General features: G+C 46.8%; 4 protein-coding genes across 4 annotated transcripts in view; 3 read left to right on the top strand and 1 right to left on the bottom strand.

Annotated features, from left to right (window-relative positions):
- The window catches only part of LRRC3C (leucine rich repeat containing 3C), a 7,790-nt gene extending 7,631 nt beyond the window's left edge, over nt 1–159 (bottom strand). Inside the window, exon 1 of the mRNA XM_009335000.1 lies at nt 155–159. Coding sequence (XP_009333275.1) covers nt 155–159 — 5 coding nt within the window. The remainder of the gene's footprint in view (nt 1–154) is intronic.
- A 2,587-nt stretch (nt 160–2,746) lies between these two features.
- Nucleotides 2,747–18,075, top strand: part of PSMD3 (proteasome (prosome, macropain) 26S subunit, non-ATPase, 3) — a 20,512-nt gene continuing 5,183 nt past the window's right edge. The window contains exons 1-2 of the mRNA XM_009334964.1: nt 2,747–2,756; nt 5,762–5,765. The gene's annotated coding sequence lies outside the window, so the exon portion shown is untranslated. The remainder of the gene's footprint in view (nt 2,757–5,761; nt 5,766–18,075) is intronic.
- Nucleotides 3,560–9,829, top strand: ORMDL3 (ORMDL sphingolipid biosynthesis regulator 3). Its single transcript, XM_009334942.1, has 3 exons — nt 3,560–3,761; nt 5,310–5,461; nt 5,599–9,829. The coding sequence occupies exons 1-3, from the start codon at nt 3,588–3,590 to the stop codon at nt 5,732–5,734; spliced, it is 462 nt and encodes a 153-aa protein (XP_009333217.1). The 5' UTR covers nt 3,560–3,587; the 3' UTR covers nt 5,735–9,829.
- On the top strand, nt 12,356–17,804 carry GSDMA (gasdermin A). Its single transcript, XM_009334953.1, has 9 exons — nt 12,356–12,600; nt 12,764–12,974; nt 13,547–13,712; nt 13,802–13,895; nt 14,707–14,754; nt 15,032–15,186; nt 15,613–15,763; nt 16,413–16,486; nt 17,066–17,804. Exons 1-9 carry the CDS (start codon nt 12,387–12,389, stop codon nt 17,300–17,302), a joined length of 1,350 nt encoding a protein of 449 aa, XP_009333228.1. The 5' UTR covers nt 12,356–12,386; the 3' UTR covers nt 17,303–17,804.

Raw genomic sequence — 18,075 nt, 5'->3', positions numbered from 1 at the left:
GCGGAAGCGCGAGGGGACGGGAACAGACACGGTGGTCACGCTCCTCTGGGGGCAAAGGAGCTGCGCCTTGGGGCGCTGGTCGCGCGGCTGTAGTCGGAGGTTGTGGGTCCTCCGGCAGCGGATGGATGATGAAGCGAGCGGGGAAACCACTGACGCCATTTTGTTCCCCCTTTCCTCAGAAGTGGGGAGACGCTGTGACACCAGATGCTGAGCTGGCAGCCCCGATGCTTGCTTTGAGCCCCAGGACGAGGGTCTTTCCCAACAGAGCCGCGGACAGGGAGCTGGCGCAGCGGCAGGCGGGAAGTCGGGAACAGGACGCGAAGGATCAGGCAGAGGAAGGGCTCGGCTTCATCACAGCCTGCTCTTTGCTTCTGACCACAGTTACGACTTTTCCCCTCCCTGGACGGACGCCGTCCAACGTCAGCGCAGTCCCAACCTTCACACTCGGTCCAGTGAAACATTAAAGCTTTTCTGTCCCAAAAAACCGCTGCACAAGTGGGAAAGCAGAGCTTCGCAGCCAGCTGCGCCGGGGGCAGGGGGGGCTGGAATTCCTCCCGCTGTCGTGCTTTGCCTTCTTTTTCCTGCAGGTGAACAAATCCCCGGTGCAAAATCAGAAAGCAAACAACGTGGGATCCGGGACGGGGGTAGGGATGGGAGCTTTGAGAACTCGCGCTCCCTCAGCCAGGCTTTTGCAACACTGCGCAGAGCTGGGTGTGCAATCTGAAGCGAGCACAGAGCTTGGGCAAGGGCTGCAAACACCCGTTGAGAAACGGGGAAGATTCGCAGATTTTTAAGGTGGGGAAAGACGGAATTGGAGAAGCACGCAGAATTGTCCTCATCGTAGGACCCAACGCTTGACATCTCCGTATCTCCCTTGCAAGGATGAGTTAACCTCTTGTATGTTCTAGCACTTCACCCATCTAATACTCAGGAAACTGAGGCACGGGGAGCAGAATCGCTTCACGTACGGCTTCTAAGTTTGGCCCTCTGCCACCCAGCTGCAGGTTTGCAACTGCCCTTGTTCGCAGAGGGGACCAAGCAGAAGCTGCTTATTAGTTTTTGAAAATCACGCTCGTGGTTGTCCTCAAACGGCAATCCCACTTCCTTACCGCACGGGCAGGGTGCACCTCTAGCTCTAGGGCTTGCGGGAAGGCCTGCTAGCTTCTCTAGCCTTTGGACAACAGCATCATTTCAAGAAAGGAGGGCCCTGAAGAGGCCACCTGGTCACCCCCCCCGTTCCAAAGAGGAATCTTAATCTTTTAGCTGTTTATGAAACTTGATTTTAAAGCCTCCGGTGAGAGCACCGATCACTGTCCGTGGGCAGTCCCTTCCGACATCAGTCCTTCTGCATTACCGAGTTGCTCCGAGTCTCAGTCGTGCAGTTAACTCCACTCACAGTTTGTCTCCCTTCCCAGTGCAGCTATCTGTTGAGCGTTTGAGGACTATTCCTCACGCCTCTCTCCAGCGTTCTCTAGACTAAACAAACCCCTTTCCTTCAATCTGTCCTTGCAGGTCATGTTTTTCCTACACCTCTGCTCATTCTCACTGCTCTCCCCTGGATCCCCTCCAGCTCCTCCCAGAACTGGACAGTATTCTAGCTGAGGCCTTACCAATATCTAGGAGAATTATTTCCTATGTCTGGCAAACAGCACTCCTGTTTATGCATTCCACAGGGGTGTTTGGGGTTTTTTGTTGTTGTTGTTGTTGCAACAATACGACTTTTTTGACTCATGTTATGCTTCGCTGCAGCCCCTAGACTTCCTTCTGAAAGCCCTTAGGAATTGCACCACACTAAGGATGAAGCTGCTCCCCCTGCTAGGACTGACGTGCTGAACTCTGGCTCTGAGTCCTGCTTCCAGACCAAGCGCCAGGCTTTTCTCTGGAATAGCCAGTAGCCAACGTCCTTTGACCCAGGGGAGGGGTGACAAGAAAACGAGCACTCCACAGACCTGCGAGCCTCTTTTCTGGTAACAAAAACCTTCTCCAGATATAAGCCCCCGGCCTGACACCCGGGTAGCAGAGGTAGGCGAGCATCCGTTCAGCTCACCCAGCAGCCCTGCCTCACCGGATCGGCCTGCAACACCGAGCGACAGCCGCCTGCGCGGCTGGAAGAGGCTCGGCAGTTACAGCGAGCGTCCCAGGAGCTGCGGAGTCAAGCGTTCGCTTTGCGGCCCAGCCCTGGGCAGGAACAGGGGAGAGCGCCAGCTTCTGAAGCAAGCCAGGCCCAGCACTCCGCGAGGGAACTCGGAACAGCTGGCAGCGACATACAGAGCGTAATGTTAGATCTGGCTCGGACTCGCCTCCTGAGACCAAAGACTGCGGGAGCTCGAGAGAACAGCAACGCCGTCTTCCAGCTGTGGGAACCAAAGCAGCAAACACACAAGGCTAGACATCAGGAAACAGCCCTCGCCTTGGGGTCCCCCGCACAAGGAGGGACAGACCGTATTATCTAATGAAACTACATTTCCATGGGAAAATGGAACAAACAAAGATGATTTTACGCAAGAACTTCCCTGATCTCAGTGTAGAGATACTCAGCTTCACAGCGGTTCTAATTTGTGCTGTTTCCTGTAATCCCTGAAAACAGGTAAACCAGAGCTCTCCTCTTCCCAGAAAGCCTTAAAGCTGACCGATACCCGCTGCCGCTATCAGTGCGGCAGTCCAAAAAGCCACTCCGATACCTGCGCTGTCCGTAGGGCACCACTCCAAAGACTTGCTCTGAAAGGATGACACTGTCTTGCTTCCTCGCCTTCCTGGTATTGTTTAGAAAAACATTCCTCCTACGTGGCAGCTGCTCCTTCCAGGTAGGGGAAGAGCCATCTCCTCTGCAGCTCTTGCTACTGAAATATCCTCCTAATGCACTTTTCCATGTTATCTCTAACTTTTTATGTTCCTCAAGAAGAATCTCACTCCTTCCCTGCAGGGGAATTTTTTTGTTACTTCCCCCCCCCATAAGTCTTAAATTGGAAGGCACATCATGTAAGCCAGACGAGGAGACCAGCAAGCCTCTAGAGCCGTGCAGAACCCTGTTAATTTAGTTGAACTAATTAGGAGATCTGTTGACACAGCGCTGCCGTGCCTTTATCCTGCAAATACTTGTGTTCTCTTTTTGAGTTTAACATATGCTGAACCCATAAACATGCAAGAAGCTTCATGTGCCGAGTGCTTCCACGATTAACACCGTGATGATGATTTTTAAAAACGCTTAAAAGTATTCGTTTGAGTCTTGTCAGGCAATCGCGGGATTGAACCTTGACTTCTTGGTTCCAGGAAAACGTTTCAGCAGATCGCAAGTAGCTTCTGTCACAGACGGGCTTCCCACACGTTATTCCCAAATCTCAACCACTCCCGGATTTAGCTTCCCCTCAGAAACGTCAGCTCTACAAATGGAAATAACGAGGTGCAGGGAAGTGAACTGACTTGTGATTTTTATAGCAAACAGCAGATTTCTGGTTTGCTTAACAGCAAGACGGTGCTCGACCCCTGCTGTGCTCACCGGAGTAATTCAGAGGGAGGGCTACCGCGATCCGAGTACTGACCTGACTCTGCTTTAGTTTCAGGGGCGCCCGTTTGACACAAGAGCCAACATGAACGTGGGAACGGCACACAGCGAGGTGAATCCCAACACCCGTGTCATGAACAGCCGGGGCATCTGGTTGTCCTACGTCCTTGGAATCGGCCTGCTGCACGTCGTACTCCTGAGCATCCCCTTCTTCAGCGTCCCTGTGGTTTGGACTCTTACCAACATCATTCACAACATGGTAAGGGAACAGCGTGGCTGGCTTGACTTCCTGGGGCACGGAGTGGTAATCTCTCGGCACCGGCTGTTCTTTTGAGAGCAATCTAGTAAGATTCTTTTTGAAACAATTCCTTTCTCTGTATTTCCAAAGATGCAGGGTAGGTTACTCAACCTCCACCCCTCAGACTGCACCTTTGCCTCTAGGTCATATATTTAAAGCCAGCCTAGGTACTGATGAGACAGCAAACATCTGGTGAGGCTGGCTCAGAGGGGACACTGAATTCATTTGCCTGCAGGGTAAGTCCCTTTGTCATGTCCCCCTTAACAGAGGAATAGCTGTGACAGGCCACAGAAACTGGCAGGACAGCTTTCACTTTGGTTGATACAATCTGAATTGGCCTCATTGGAGTTAAGAAAACAAGATTAAACCCCAAACTTTGTTCTGCTTAAAGTAAAAGATTAGTCCAGGAACAGATTCTCCCCTTCTAAGGATCAGGTACCCAAACGAACGGGTGTCAGAGTGCTGCGCTAGGGGTGCACAGGTAAGCAGAGCACACAGACGCGCATGCAGACAGACGCAGGGCACCTGGGCTCTCTGCTGCGTTTGCACAGCGCTGTCCTGTGCTGTGCCCTGACAAAGCTGCGGCCACGCAGTGACAACTTCCCTAGCGAGCAGGGGAAAACCATGCTCTGTTTAACTGCTCGCTTCCGTGCCTCCGCCATCCCACTGCGCAAGTCTTGGCATGCTTGGGTCCTAGAGCTGAGGAGCAGACCTCTCGGCAGCCGTTCACCCTCAGGCAAAGGGGACAAAATACTTCAGAGAGGCAGCAATCAATTTTGTATCCTTTATTTTAAATAACATCTCAGCCCAAGAATATTCCAGAGACAAAAACGACACCCTCATGCTCATGTTATTGACGTCTCTAGTGGGAAAAAAAACCCACAAGACGACTGACTAGAGCTGCTCGGGGCTCAGTTCACAAGCTGCCTGCTTTTCATCCAGCTCCTTCCCCTCCTCTGGCAGCTTAAACGATTAGGTCCTGGGAACAGAAAGGAGTTTAAAGGCCAGCAATGGCTATACTTAAAAACACATGCTGTAGCCAAGCACTTGCTGTTTATCTGTGACTTGTGTTCCACTTTGAGAGGTTAACTTGCAATCGGAGCAGTAACAGACCCTGACGGCCTACGGCTCTACCTGCACTTTTTGAGAAAGCATTCAGCATTGCTGTTGCACAGTAGAGCGAGTCCACGCTAATCTCCTGATCCCAGATCTCTGAGCGCTGTAATCTTGCAACCACCTTCTTGGCTCACGCCCAGGAGCTGAACAAGAGGCCTCACGTGTAACAGCCAAGCCTGAGCTAGCCCCGGCTAGCGGCCTTCCTCCCTAACTGTCGCTGCTTCGTTAGCCGCTGCGAGTTCCAGCAGCAACGATGCGTCCCTCTAGCGGAACAGGGCGCTGGTGCAAGCTCGCACAGCTGTGCTGTTCTTGCTGGGGCTGAACGTTTCTGGTGGCGTGGCGAGGGGCCCAGAGAACACTGCGTGCTTCACGCTGCGTTTGTATTTGCTACAGAGTATGTACATCTTCCTACATACCGTGAAAGGAACTCCTTTTGAGACTCCGGACCAGGGGAAGGCTCGGCTGCTCACGCACTGGGAGCAGATGGACTACGGCGTGCAGTTCACGGCATCGCGCAAGTTCCTGACCATCACGCCCATTGTCCTGTGAGTACTTTGGGGCGGCTGAGCTGCCTCACGCGCCTGTACCGATCAACGCTTCTGCTGCACGTGCTGTCCTGGGAAACAAAAACATGAAGGGCTGTAATTCAGTTTCCCTCTCTCTCTCCCCCCCTCCTTTCCAGGTATTTTCTAACCAGCTTTTACACAAAGTATGACCGGATACACTTCATAATCAACACCATCTCCCTTATGAGCGTCCTGATCCCCAAACTGCCTCAGTTTCACGGAGTCCGGATCTTTGGGATCAATAAGTACTGAACCGCGTGGCTGGAGCGAATTGAAGAGGAGGCAGGGGAGAGGGGGAAGTTCTTTCTCTCTAGTCCTGTTTCTTCACCCCCACGCACACTGGGATGTAATTTCACAGCGGCTGTTTAAATGCAGTATCCAATAGACATATACCGCATGCTGGATCCTCATGCCCAATAAATCTAAACAAGCTCCAGAGTAGAGTTTAGTGCGGAGCAGGATGCATGACGCTGGATTTCTTTTATTCCAGCATCATAAATAGATGCAGATACACTGAGACTTCAAGGTACAAAGACGACGAATTCTGGGGAGATTTTAATCTATCCCAGACACTGAATGACGAGAATAGGGATGAGGGGAAAAGCTTTTAGTGCTGGTACTATTGCTGTGGTAAATGCACTTTAAAAATATATTTTCCTTTCTGAAGCTAGGTGCTTTAAGCGATATGTGGGGGAAATTCAAAGGGATACAGCCAGACTTTCCCAATACTTGATTGTTTCAGGGTTTTAGTTCCATTTTTGGGTGGGGGAGCGGGAGGGGAAAGAGAACGACAGATTTTTATTTTGCAATCTTTTACGCCACTGAGAAAGGAAGTTCTTTTACTAAAAACAGTACGGGAAGGAATGACCTGCAATTTGACAAAGCTTTCAGTTTTCTACGGTACCATTCGTGTGGCTCAGGGAAAAGGTCAATAGATCCTAAATCATACTTGTTATTTTCAGCTTACACCAGAATCTGTCCGGGTAACTCTGCTCCCCACCCCAAACCGCTCATTTTTAAGCGCGCTCCGAGTGCTCAGGCAGTACAGCATTTGGATTAAGGGCTGGGGTGCAGCTCAGTTTAATGATCGACAACAAATGCCACTGAGCTAGTTGGTACACGGAGACTGCACGAGCATGGGAGAAGCTGAGGACTGACGGGTATAGGCCAAACGAGAGACGGAGGGCTGCTTGCTATAATCAGTTAGCGACTATAATTGGAATTTTTCTCCTCAGTCCAGCTCCTTGGTCTCTTAAGTCTGTGTACGTCTTACTGGGATTTGCCAGTGGACTTAACTCAGTATCTGACTCGAGGCAAGCGAGTGTTTGATTTCTGGCTTACCTGGAAGTCCGTCACTCGGCTCCACGCACAAGTGCTGTGGCAGCATCCCCTGAGCCCCCAGGTGATCGCTGGCAAGGGTGAGGGAGCTGCGGGAGAGCAATACTAACGAGCAGCACCAGCAGCAGACCGAACTGACCAACAGAAGGATGCAGTGGTCGCTGGAGATAATAGATTATTTAGTATAGGAACAAAATTGAGCCTTTTTCCCCATAAAGTTACCACCTAAATAAAGTAGATTTGCAGGTTTAGACTTCCTGGCTGAGATAGCTTTCTACTGTTCAAAGCAATCGGTTTTTCTTTTGGGTTGTGTGCCAGATGAAATGTGGTTTTTTCCTCATGCTTCCCCCGTAAACTCACGAAAGCCTGTATTTTTGTTGTCTTAGTGCTTACATTGTCTCACACTTTTGACAATGGTAAAAACATTTTAAATATGCTATTTTTGTTCCTGCATTAGCCAATTCTAGCTTTAGAGGTCGTAGTGGATATTGCTGAGTTCTGTTTGATGGTCTGAGCATAGGACATGGGTAGGGGAACTTCAGGTTTGCATATAAGATCTAGTACTACTCCATGCATGATTTTAGGCAAGCTGCTTCACTTCTCTATCTCAGCCTTACTATCGGAGTGCTGCAGAGAAGGGAAAAACATTTAGCGTACCTCAGGGGGCTGCTGGAATGCATAGAGAATCATTACCCCTAGTGTGTTTGAAAAGTGGAAATATTTTAAGTGACAAGGAAGTTTTCAAGAAGGTAGAAAGGGAAAAGAGTCCGGCTTGATACCCGCGCGCTGTTCTCCAGCGAGGGAGTTTGACAGATGTGCAATTTACTTGATGGGGGGGTTAAACCTTTTAACCACCATGACATAAGGACTGCTGCTTTAGTTAAGGTACTATATACCCTAAAGCTAATATACTCTTTAAGCTACTAGACAATGACTTCTGGGGAAAAAAAAAAAAACAACTGTTTTCAAAATAGAGTTTTTCATCAATCAGCTAAGTACCTTTGAAATGACTAAGAAATCAACAGTGTCGATGCCCGGAATCCTTACGGGAAGACCGCTGCCCTCAGAGCTGTAGAGGCCTGTCCGTAACAGGATGGCTAAGGCTGTATCCGTAACGCAGACTGTATGCTGCTTAACAGACCTGAATGTCTGCCCGCAGACACAACTTACACACCAATGGTAAATCTCCAGAGGAAAGAAAACTATTTACTTATTTTGGTAGAATAGGAGGGGAAAAACATCAACTTTTTTGCAACAGAAACAGTCGCTATATGCTTAAAAACATTACTCCTATGTAGACAGATATACTGATTATCTCTAAGTATTTGCACATTACACAAAGTCAAAGCAGTTTTGATATTTTTAGCATAAGTATAAATTGAAGGTAGGGGTCAGCTCTTCTCGATGAAGTACAGCACTTCACACAGTTTCCTTGAAGGCCTTGGCGTTATAGCAGCTGAGGGTTTGAACGTGTTATTTGTGCTGTTAACTGACACTATGGACACCCAATTCTGTTTTGTTAAATTAAAGATCAACTGTAAAACAGAATGGGACTATCAACTTCTCAAAAAGGCAGTTTTTAAAGCCTAAAGTCTAAAACTTCTTGTTAGGCAAAGCCTTAATTATAATAGTAAGCTTTTCTGATTTACCTTGTTCAGACAAGCGATTAAAATAGCCGTTACACAGGTGTGTTACATGGCAAATGACATTCTTTACAACACAGGGATCGCATTTTTGCCACGGAATAACTGAAGTTAACTTGGACTTACACAGTTAATCCAATCAAGGGAAACATAAATGAAAACTGGAGAAGTATGGAAAGAAGTGAGAGAATTGAAGAAAGATTTCACAACGTGGTGTGTTAAGTATCTACATAAGATTAGTAACTACTTGAACAATTATACGTCTGATAGTATCTTCCTTAAGATCCCATCTTAAGGGTAGGTATCAGAATTAATCAAAAATAGAGAAGAAACCGTAAGTTAATTGTAATTAAACCACAGTCGCTACTTGTTAGGTGTACCTGAGGCAGTTTTAAGTGAAAGGGGTTTGGGTACCGCTGGTCGAGCCACCCTCATACGCCAGTTGCGTGGCTCCTTCCTGTCGGTGTCACAGGAGCGAGCGGTACCCGACTTAAGCTTCCGCTTGGAAACCACCACTGCAGTGGTGTGGAAGTAACTGAGACAGTTCCGGGTGTCCTGGAACTCTGTACCGAAACCACTTCTGGTTTATTTGTGTGTGCTAAATTCATACAGGAGTGAGTTCAGCACTCAAAGGCTAATCTTGCACACAAACAAGTTAGAGAGCACAGTCAAAACATTAACACCCTCATGGAATAACTCATTTCGGAGAAGAGGGAGATCAGGACAGCGTGGGCAGGATGAGGGATTTTCAGGCATGTACTTGCAGCTAGCATAGCAGTGATCCAAGGGTGAAGCCTACCTTTTGCGTGGAGAACCAGAACGGGAGTGCAAAGACAGTCCATTCATTCTTTTAGACTGTAGAATTTTCTCCGAGTACCTGTGTGAAGGAGATAATAGATTGTTACTGATTTTAAACGGGATTTTGATCACATCACACTTGACAGATTTTCCTCTCAAACTTGTACTGGCTTCCTGTATAGTGACTAGGGCGAACGTCAGCTGGAGAGTTAAAGGTGGGCTCCGTCCTATGACCGAGAAACAATTGCTGGATAAGTAGGTACTTAAAATGCTTTTCTTTTTTGTTCTGCAATGAATGCCAAAGGAGAAAAGCTTTTGCAAACCACCACTTGAACTGGCAGAAGCCATCCCTCTGCCCCACCTTGTCCTGGGCAAAGCCTCTTCTAAGCCACTGCCAAGACCACGCGTGTATTCACAGAGTATGGCAGTCACTGCACCAGGAAAGTCAGAAAACAATCAAGTACTAACAGCCTGATGCTTCTGAATTAGGGATCCTGTCTCGTGATTCGTTTAACATAGCTAACAGGATGTCATACAGTCCAACCCTTTGCAGGAAAAGCCTTTTTTTAAAAAAAAAAAAAAGCCTGAGATCTAGGGCTACTTAATTCCCAAGTACTTTTTTTTTTTAGTCATTGTTTAATTTGGTGTTTGTTTTAATAGAAGCATGGTACTGGCCCTTGAAAAGGGGACAGCAGCTGGTTACCATTGTTAACACATTAGTATTTCTCTTTGTGACTTATGTTGCTTTAACATTGCCTATAATATCTTTTAAGCATGCAAGCGTTTGTGTATAGGTATCCTCCTTGGATCAGTTTAAGTGAGCTAAATTAGTTGGTTTTGTTTTTTTTAAATGGAACATTCTGACATTGTACAAAGTTTTAGGGTTGTTTTTTTTTCCAGTAGCCCTTCTTTTTGTTGTGTATACAGAAGTCTCACGTAGAGAACTTTCTAAAATAAAGTGTGAATATTTTTATTACTCCTTTGTACAGTATTCTAAGAGAAACTAATAAAGTATTCATGTAAAAACTTGTGTTTGACTCCTTGAATTTTTACGCGGACAGGTTTTGCTTTTAAACAAGCAAGGCAAATGAATACGATACGGCAATTCCAAGCCCACCAAGTCATGGATTGCAGTAAAGCAAAGAGCTTGCAGCCCACCACGTGGATCCCTTTGCAGGGTACCGCACCGGTGAGTCACACAAACCCTCTGCTATAACAACGAGCCACAAAGCATGAAACGTGTGCATCGCTGGTCAATAGAAGTTAATAAAAGTGCCTCCAGAAACATAATATTGTCCCCTTGTCTACGCCACACCTAATGCGTTAGCTCTCTCACGGGTTTAGTGAAGTCCTCCTAAACCAGAACACACTGTTCCTCATCCTAACAGCTCAGAAGTATAAATGAAAACCAGAACCACGCTAGAAATTAAATCTTACAGGAACGATACATCTGTAGAACAAGTTAAAGTTATCCACAGCCCCTGTAACAGACCATGACAGGTTGACTCGGGGCAATGACTGAAACTTTTTGGAGGAAGAATTATGCAAGCAACAGGCTTTTTGTGCCCTAATTTAGCAGATGCTTCCGGATCTCTGAACGGAAAGGCGGGGAGAGAGCAGTTCCCCAGCCCTGCTGCTTTAAAGAGGCCATATCACTTCAGCAGCACAGCGGACTGCTCTGCACACCGCCCACCGACGGTGCTTGAGAAGCCATTCGCTCCACAAACAGGCAAGTACATTTTTAAGAGCTTTCGGTATGGAAGAGGGGTGGAACAAACTGTCTGTTAAGTGTTCTTGTTTAGTTTTTATCTCTTTTTGAAGTCTCCCAAGGGAACGAGTCCTGTAGGTACTACTGAAACGATCCCACATTAAGCACACAAGACTATTTCCCCTCCCCAGCTCCATCGCGTACAACACCCCATCCTTTGTGACGTGACAGTCTTCCTACTTTCTGGAAGAATCAGACTAAGTCAGTCTCTTTTTTCAGATTCCTGTGGGACATTAGGGAGAGGGAAGATATCGCCCCCCGATGATGAGCATCCGCTCATCTGAACTGTAGACAGGGATCAGCATCTCTTCTCTAACAAGACTTGATAAAGTAGGGTGCAGAAGAGGGGAAAGACCTGCACGCTTTTCTTCTTCTCAAAAAGTACAGGAAGTTTTTTCATTTGTAGAGCAAAGTTTTCTTCATCACGTCTTGCTTCAGCTGGTGTATGTAAGAAGCAAAACTGAAACTTTGGAGTAAAAACAAGCTGCAACAGGAAACCAACAGTGATTTTGTTCCTGCCTCTCAAACACCCAGCTCTCCTCTGGGGGGATACAGGCAGAGAACCAGGGCATACCCAAGTAGCTGTGCTGGCATGATTTTTCTTGTATTTTGGGGGAGATACGCCATAGAACAAGCTCTCCTACTTCCTCCCTCAACCTAGTATTCACCTCTCAGCACTTTCACTTCCTTGCAGTAAGACTTCGACAAAATCATTTTGCTAACGCTCTATTTCGAAACAGTGCTAAACCATTCCTGTCTGCCAGGCAACAAGATGCACGGGGAAAACGCTGATGCAGTAAAAAACAGCAAGAATTGTTCAAGCTTTTTTTTTTTTTTTTAAACTTATGTCAGGGCAACGCATTAATTAAAGATTAAAGCATTTAGGACCATGTTAAGTCCTAGGTTAAGGAGCAACGTCTAGTTTAGTAACGAAAATTATTATGGTATGTGCTGGTATATGCAACAAAACGTCTTAATTGAAAGAACAGTAACAGACTCCAGTGCTGGAGATCAGTAATCTCAGAACCTGCTGGCTGTGTTCTCAGCCTGCACGATGGCGGGGAGTTCATCAGCAGAGGGGGCTGAGTCTGAACAAGCCTCATCAGCAAGCCACAGCTCGTACTCCTACCTCTCCAAACGCTTCCCTATACACAATCCTGTGAAAGCTGTGTCCTTGTACTAACATGGGCTTTTTTGGGTTATTACTGATTTTGAAAAGTTCTTAATAATTAAAGTAACATATTTTGTTACAACCTTCTGCTTGTATTTCAAGTAATTTTGCTTAACTTGTCTTGCCTTTTTCCTAAGGCACAAGTACGCTTCGCTTTGGTTCAAAAATTCACCCATCCGCAGCAGAATGTTTAAAAAAGTCACCCAATCCATAGTAAATCAAATGGATCCAAGAGGAGACCTGGTCCCAGTTTACAGCATCTTAGACCATGAACATTTCAGACCCCTCTGTCTAGTGAGAAGAAAAAGAAAAGCCTTATTCCGCCCATCTCCTGGCTACAAACAGACATGGTACAGACTCGACGACGTACTGCTGCCAGGAGAAGACGATAAAAGCGCAGGTAAAGCCCACGTTTATCAATCTTAAGTTCACAATTTCCACAGACGAAACATTTGGATCATTTGTGGCTGAACTCTACCACGTTCCATCTTTCTTGTGTGCGCAATAGTAGTAATATTGAGTCTGTGTACTCGTGCTTAAGCTAATGCATCAAATTATTTCAGATTCCCTCTTTCCCAACGGAGACGGCCAAGATTCAAGGCAATTTACAGTCAAAAAAAGCGTCAGTGACAGAGTTGATGGGAGTCTAAGCCTTTGCGTTGAGCCTATAAGCGTAGAGCTGAAAGGAGCTACCTCCTTGTCCAAAGGGTGGTCCATCAAGCTGGAGAAGAACCACATACCCGTACCAAAACTTGAGGCACTGAAAACAGAAAGGTAAGGCAGACACAAAGGGAGAATGAGCCCTCCGGTCATCCTCCTCTACCCCACGCCAGGTCACACAATGGTTTTTCAAAAGCCAAAAACCAAGATTAAGACCCGAGAGCATGCATTCTCCCTAACTACGCATACTTCTGGAGGACAGGAAAGAGAGGCGATAAAGATTCCTTACACAGCTTTGTAATGCTTGTAGATTTCTTTGTAGTTCAGAAAGTGGGAACACCTCAACGTGGAGTCAAGCCACCTTTTCCTCACGGTTTGTACCCGGCGAGGAGCATACAGATCAGGACAGATCACCTGTATGACCTGCCAGGCCACGGCCTCGCTGCCCCGGTCCCCCTCAGACATAAGAGGGGAACACGTTGAGGACAGCGAGAATTACAGCCCATTTTCTGCCACCTTTTTTCCCCCAGAAGCTCCCGACATTGTTATATTTACATGTACTCACGTAACGCGAGAAAGGACGCCAGCATAAGGCTTTTGGCTCCGGTAGACTACAGTACTTTTGTCATAACTCACAGAAAAACAGACACTTTTAGCCAGGATATTGCATCCTTTTTCTCCTTTAGAAAAATAAATGCGAATCACTCCTTCATTCAACAACTACAGAAAATAGACCAGAACTTATACATAGTTCACGAAACAATAGAAACCTCAGAGGAGGCCACCTTCGAGGAATCCACCACGGCGGAGGGGAGCTTCATGACCCAGCTTTACGCCAAGTTTCATGCGAAGGTTTGATTGCTCTTCGGCCTCGGCAGGCAGTCCTTCCCAAACATCCGCACGCCATCCAGGCCTAGTAACAGATGTTTTTCGTTGACCAGGGCACCAGAGAGAACAAACAAAGCATGACTATACCCAAGAGCTGCACGCTGGCGTTCAGGGCAATCCAGCTGGCCATTACAGACAGGTCATGGGGTAAGTAACTTTCAGAAACTACCAACTCCTCCATTCAGGAAACATTTTTCTGAAGTATCATTCAGCCTCATGGCCACCCTTAGCTCATTTGCAAGGACATGAACACGTGCAATATGAGTGACAGAAATCACCTGGGAAAAGGCCGTACACAGTATGTAAGTTAAAAGAGCTACTTGGGAAAGAGATGCATTTTCGGGGGGCGGGGTTGGTAAGGAAATGAAAGAGGGATACTGGAAGTCTCAGCTCTGGATTTCAGGAACTGCAGAGCTCCTGTTGAAAAACAGCACAGAGGGCAGAGGTTTGTTTTGCTTCCTTTTCCTACTCAGAAGGAAACAGCCGTGGAGAAAACAGGGCGGCTGAGCCTTCAGTGGGAAGCCTGGCGTAAAAGGCGCTTATGCTGGATAAGTAGAGAAAGAGAGGACCGAGATCCACAAAACCTGCTGCAGGATTTGAGACCCCACATTTGGCTTGCTTCCCCTATGCTCTGCGCTTCCCACGTCTGCATGGATCTTGCTGAGTAGTTGCTGTCATTTTAATTTACTTGTATTTTAACACCCATACGGGCCAACACAGACCCTAACACAAGGTACATGACAGTAGGGGATGAGGTCTAGGAATAACGCGTTTTAAATGAACAGACAGAAGACAGATGCGCTGGAGAAGAGTGCAAACACCAGCCTACGACTAGCACGTGAGATTTCAGACCCGGGACACCAATAGCTTCAGCCTTAAACCCAACCCTGGTAAAAACATATCTACCCAGCTTTCAGTATTTTTCTAAATCGGCAATGCCCTTTTTATCCTGTTGCAGGTCTTCAATATTTCCCAAAACAAAGCAGATCAGTGTTCGTATCTGACGGTAAGCAATGTATTTCACTACTTCCACTTGCGCTACTTTTACCCCCTTTCGGTAAGATGGAATCTCTCCGGTTAAACCCAAATCACCAAAAGCAGTGTGTTTACTGTAGAGTGCTGCCTATTACCTGAGACATGACAACAGTCCAACTCAAAATTGCGCATCGCTTTTGAAAATACTTATAGAAATGTTTCAAATTTTAAATTTAGGGGTGCCAGGGAACTTACTGTGGGGTTGCCTAGTTTACAAGTGACATATTTGGACTCTTTCTGGTTTTCAGGTTCCTCACAAGAAACATTAGGAGCACTGAGGGTAGAAGTTAAAGAGAATTGTCAAATTCTCTCCAGCCTGTCTTCTGACCTGTTTGTCATATTTTTAAAAGCCATCAAAGCTGTGATGAGAGACAGGAACCTCTTTCAAGAACTGACCCAGAAAGTAAGCAAAGTTCTTCTTACTGCCAGGATTTACAAATACAGAGACATCCATGATCACATCTCTCACCCCAGAAGTCACCTCTCCTGTGCCACAACTATCAATCCAAAAATCCTTCACTCAGCACATCTGTCTGGTCTTCGTCACCATACAGAGAAAGGAGGTGCTCAGGACAGAGTCAACTGCTGAAATATGTCCTGAATATAGCCTAGCAGATTTACCTGAAGGTATCAAACCATTTAAATTTCACATTCTGTCTTTAACGGGGGCCAGTGTGAATGCTAAAGCCTCAATTACAGCCTCATAAATAGCTTAGGGAGGAGAGACACATATTATACGACTGCTCGTATGCTTCTGTAGTTAGACTGCAAGGGACTATCAGCAGCCTCTTCTCTTAAATCACGACGTTTCTTTTTCTTATCCCCTTAGATGGAAGCAGTTCTTGATGAAACTGGTAGTTGTGAGCTGAAAACAGAAAGCCCAGACTTAAAAGACCTGTTGAGCAGCTTGCAGTATTCTTCAAGACAACTTCTCCTTAAGCTGGCAGGAGCAATCACCTACACTCTTGACGCGTTAGATGGTAAGGCTTTCTGGCCATCTTAATAGAGAAATCCAGTAGCACCAGAATATGTTAAGAGCGTTCCTACCGACAAGACTAGCAGAATATAGAAACCTTACAGAGCACGAGAGACTCGCAGAGGATTTACGTAAAATCGTTCCTTAGATTGTGGGAATGAAGGTGGTTTATGCTGAGAGCACAGACCAGTCCGTAGCAGCTGCTGTTCAGCAACAGTTGGGAGAGTCGCGGAGCAGCGACTGCCAGGAGCGTGACACCGAATTACCACTCGGTCCAGGAACAGCGTGCACAAAGGGATCCTTGAAAAGAGGGCTTGAAATCAGAATTAAAGTGTGGGTAAAGATGGCAAGATTACCTTACAGAAAGAGCAGTGCAAATTCCAGGGTTCCCTTCCCAAGGCTGCCACAAAACATGGTTTGAACCTCCCCTCAACCCCCTCGGTCTCTACACTCGACGTTACAGTCATCTGTGCAGAGTAACAGCTGTATTCGTCTCACAGGGAGGCTGCACTAAATAGTTTAAAACGTCTGAAGAACTTTTGACCAAACAGGCGTTCCCTGCAAGACAGTTGATGGTCACCCTTAGCATCTCGCCAGTTGTCTCCGAAACATTGGTGGTGGGTTTTTGCTACAAACCTGTTTTAATTCTGCAGAGCTAACGGAGGATCAGCTGCTGCTATTGCTAGAGTCTTTGGAAGAGAAGATTGTGTCCCAACAGCTTAAGCTGGTGAGAGAACATGCATCACATTTGGCTCAAAATGAAGGGGCGGGGGGTGTCTGTGTGTTATTTTAAGTAAAGCAACATTTAGATGATGATATAGGTAGCAGTATCACAACTTAAGGTCACACTGGGAAGAAGGGCAGGAATAATCGCTTCAAACTTGGCAGGGATCAAAATACTCACTTTGAGAGGAATTACCCCAGGACATGAGACCTAAAATTTCTAACAACTGTTTTGCTGATAATAAACATTAAATTGGACACAGCTGACTACCATTTTTCTTGAAATGGCAGTCAGAATTTTCTGGCTTCTTTGGCCTCAGATTTAAAAAAAAAAACCCCATGACACAAAAACCACACTACAGTTTTCATTTCTTGGACATAACTAATTCACAAGAAACTGGGAACTGAATACATGAGCATGACAGTCTTTCAGGGTGAAGAGTCCCATATATAAGTGTGGATTATTTAGTGCGCCTGTAAGACAGTAAAGCACTTCACAAGTCAAAGAGATCATTTACTTAACGACTTCCACAGATGGGAGTATTAAAATACTGATTTTGCTTTTTTTGTTGTTGCTGCGAAGGTTGAGAGCATCTTGGAACACGACATAGAACACGGGAAGGGGCATTTCAGCGTGGATGCCAGCTTGCTCTCCTTCTCACAAGAGAAGGAACAAAAATTAACCATTGCAATGGTCGAGATGAGTGGAGTGAAGCTCCAGAAAGACGGATCTGCTGTCTGTACGGAAAAAGCCTTCTCGGCCATAGCAGCCCTGTACGTGTCTCTGTACATTCTCGATCTTCTGAGTAGCTCGGATTAGGCTACACACGTCCTCCCGTTAGGGATGACTTAAAGGGAATCACTTGACAATGTATTTCAAAGTCTCTTACTGCAAGCCAGTTTCTCTCTCCAAACTGTACCCCTACACAGGTGAGGCATTCCTTATTCATGCTCGGTGCCGATTTGAAATGAGTCGGAAAAGCAGACTTAAGGCAAGAAAACTCCTTACGGAAACCAGAAGCCGGATACCAAAATCGATTTTTCTCTGCCCCCATATGAATGCAGAGTGCCAACTGAAAAATCCACTAGCCCAGATAATCACAAGCCTGTCAGCTGCGCTTCACGTGATCCTGGTTTTCCTAAAAGACGCTAGCACACGGCCACTCACGCAACCAGTAAGGCACAAAGGAATAAGTCAGCGATAATTCGCTCACCCTGGTCACACCTGCGGTTCACGTGCGACTCGGCAAGCTGCGGGATCTCACAGCAATTTAGTGATGGACGCCTGGTAAAACGGCACCTCCACCGCACCGTTACGCACCCCACCAGCAAGGAATAAGTTACAACATTTCAGAACAAGCGCTACAAATACTTTGATGACCGCTTTATAAATAGAGAGTAATTTCTTACTGAGTAACCGGACGTTCTTAAAGGCACTTTTTTAACCTGCAGGTATCTTCAGCCACCCAGCGGCGCTGCCTGCCCGGAGGCCCGGCTCCCCTGAGCCTCGAGGCCTGGGAGGGTCCCCTCAGGCTCCCGGGGGAAGGGGGTGCCCTCAGCGAGGGGCAGCGCTGCTTACCTGGGCGGTCACCG

The sequence above is a fragment of the Pygoscelis adeliae genome, unplaced genomic scaffold (genome assembly GCF_000699105.1).
Source record: "Pygoscelis adeliae isolate BGI_AS28 unplaced genomic scaffold, ASM69910v1 Scaffold1050, whole genome shotgun sequence".
Taxonomy (NCBI): domain Eukaryota; kingdom Metazoa; phylum Chordata; class Aves; order Sphenisciformes; family Spheniscidae; genus Pygoscelis; species Pygoscelis adeliae.
Note: the sequence above shows the minus strand (reverse complement) of the source record. Positions and strands in the feature narration are given on the sequence as shown.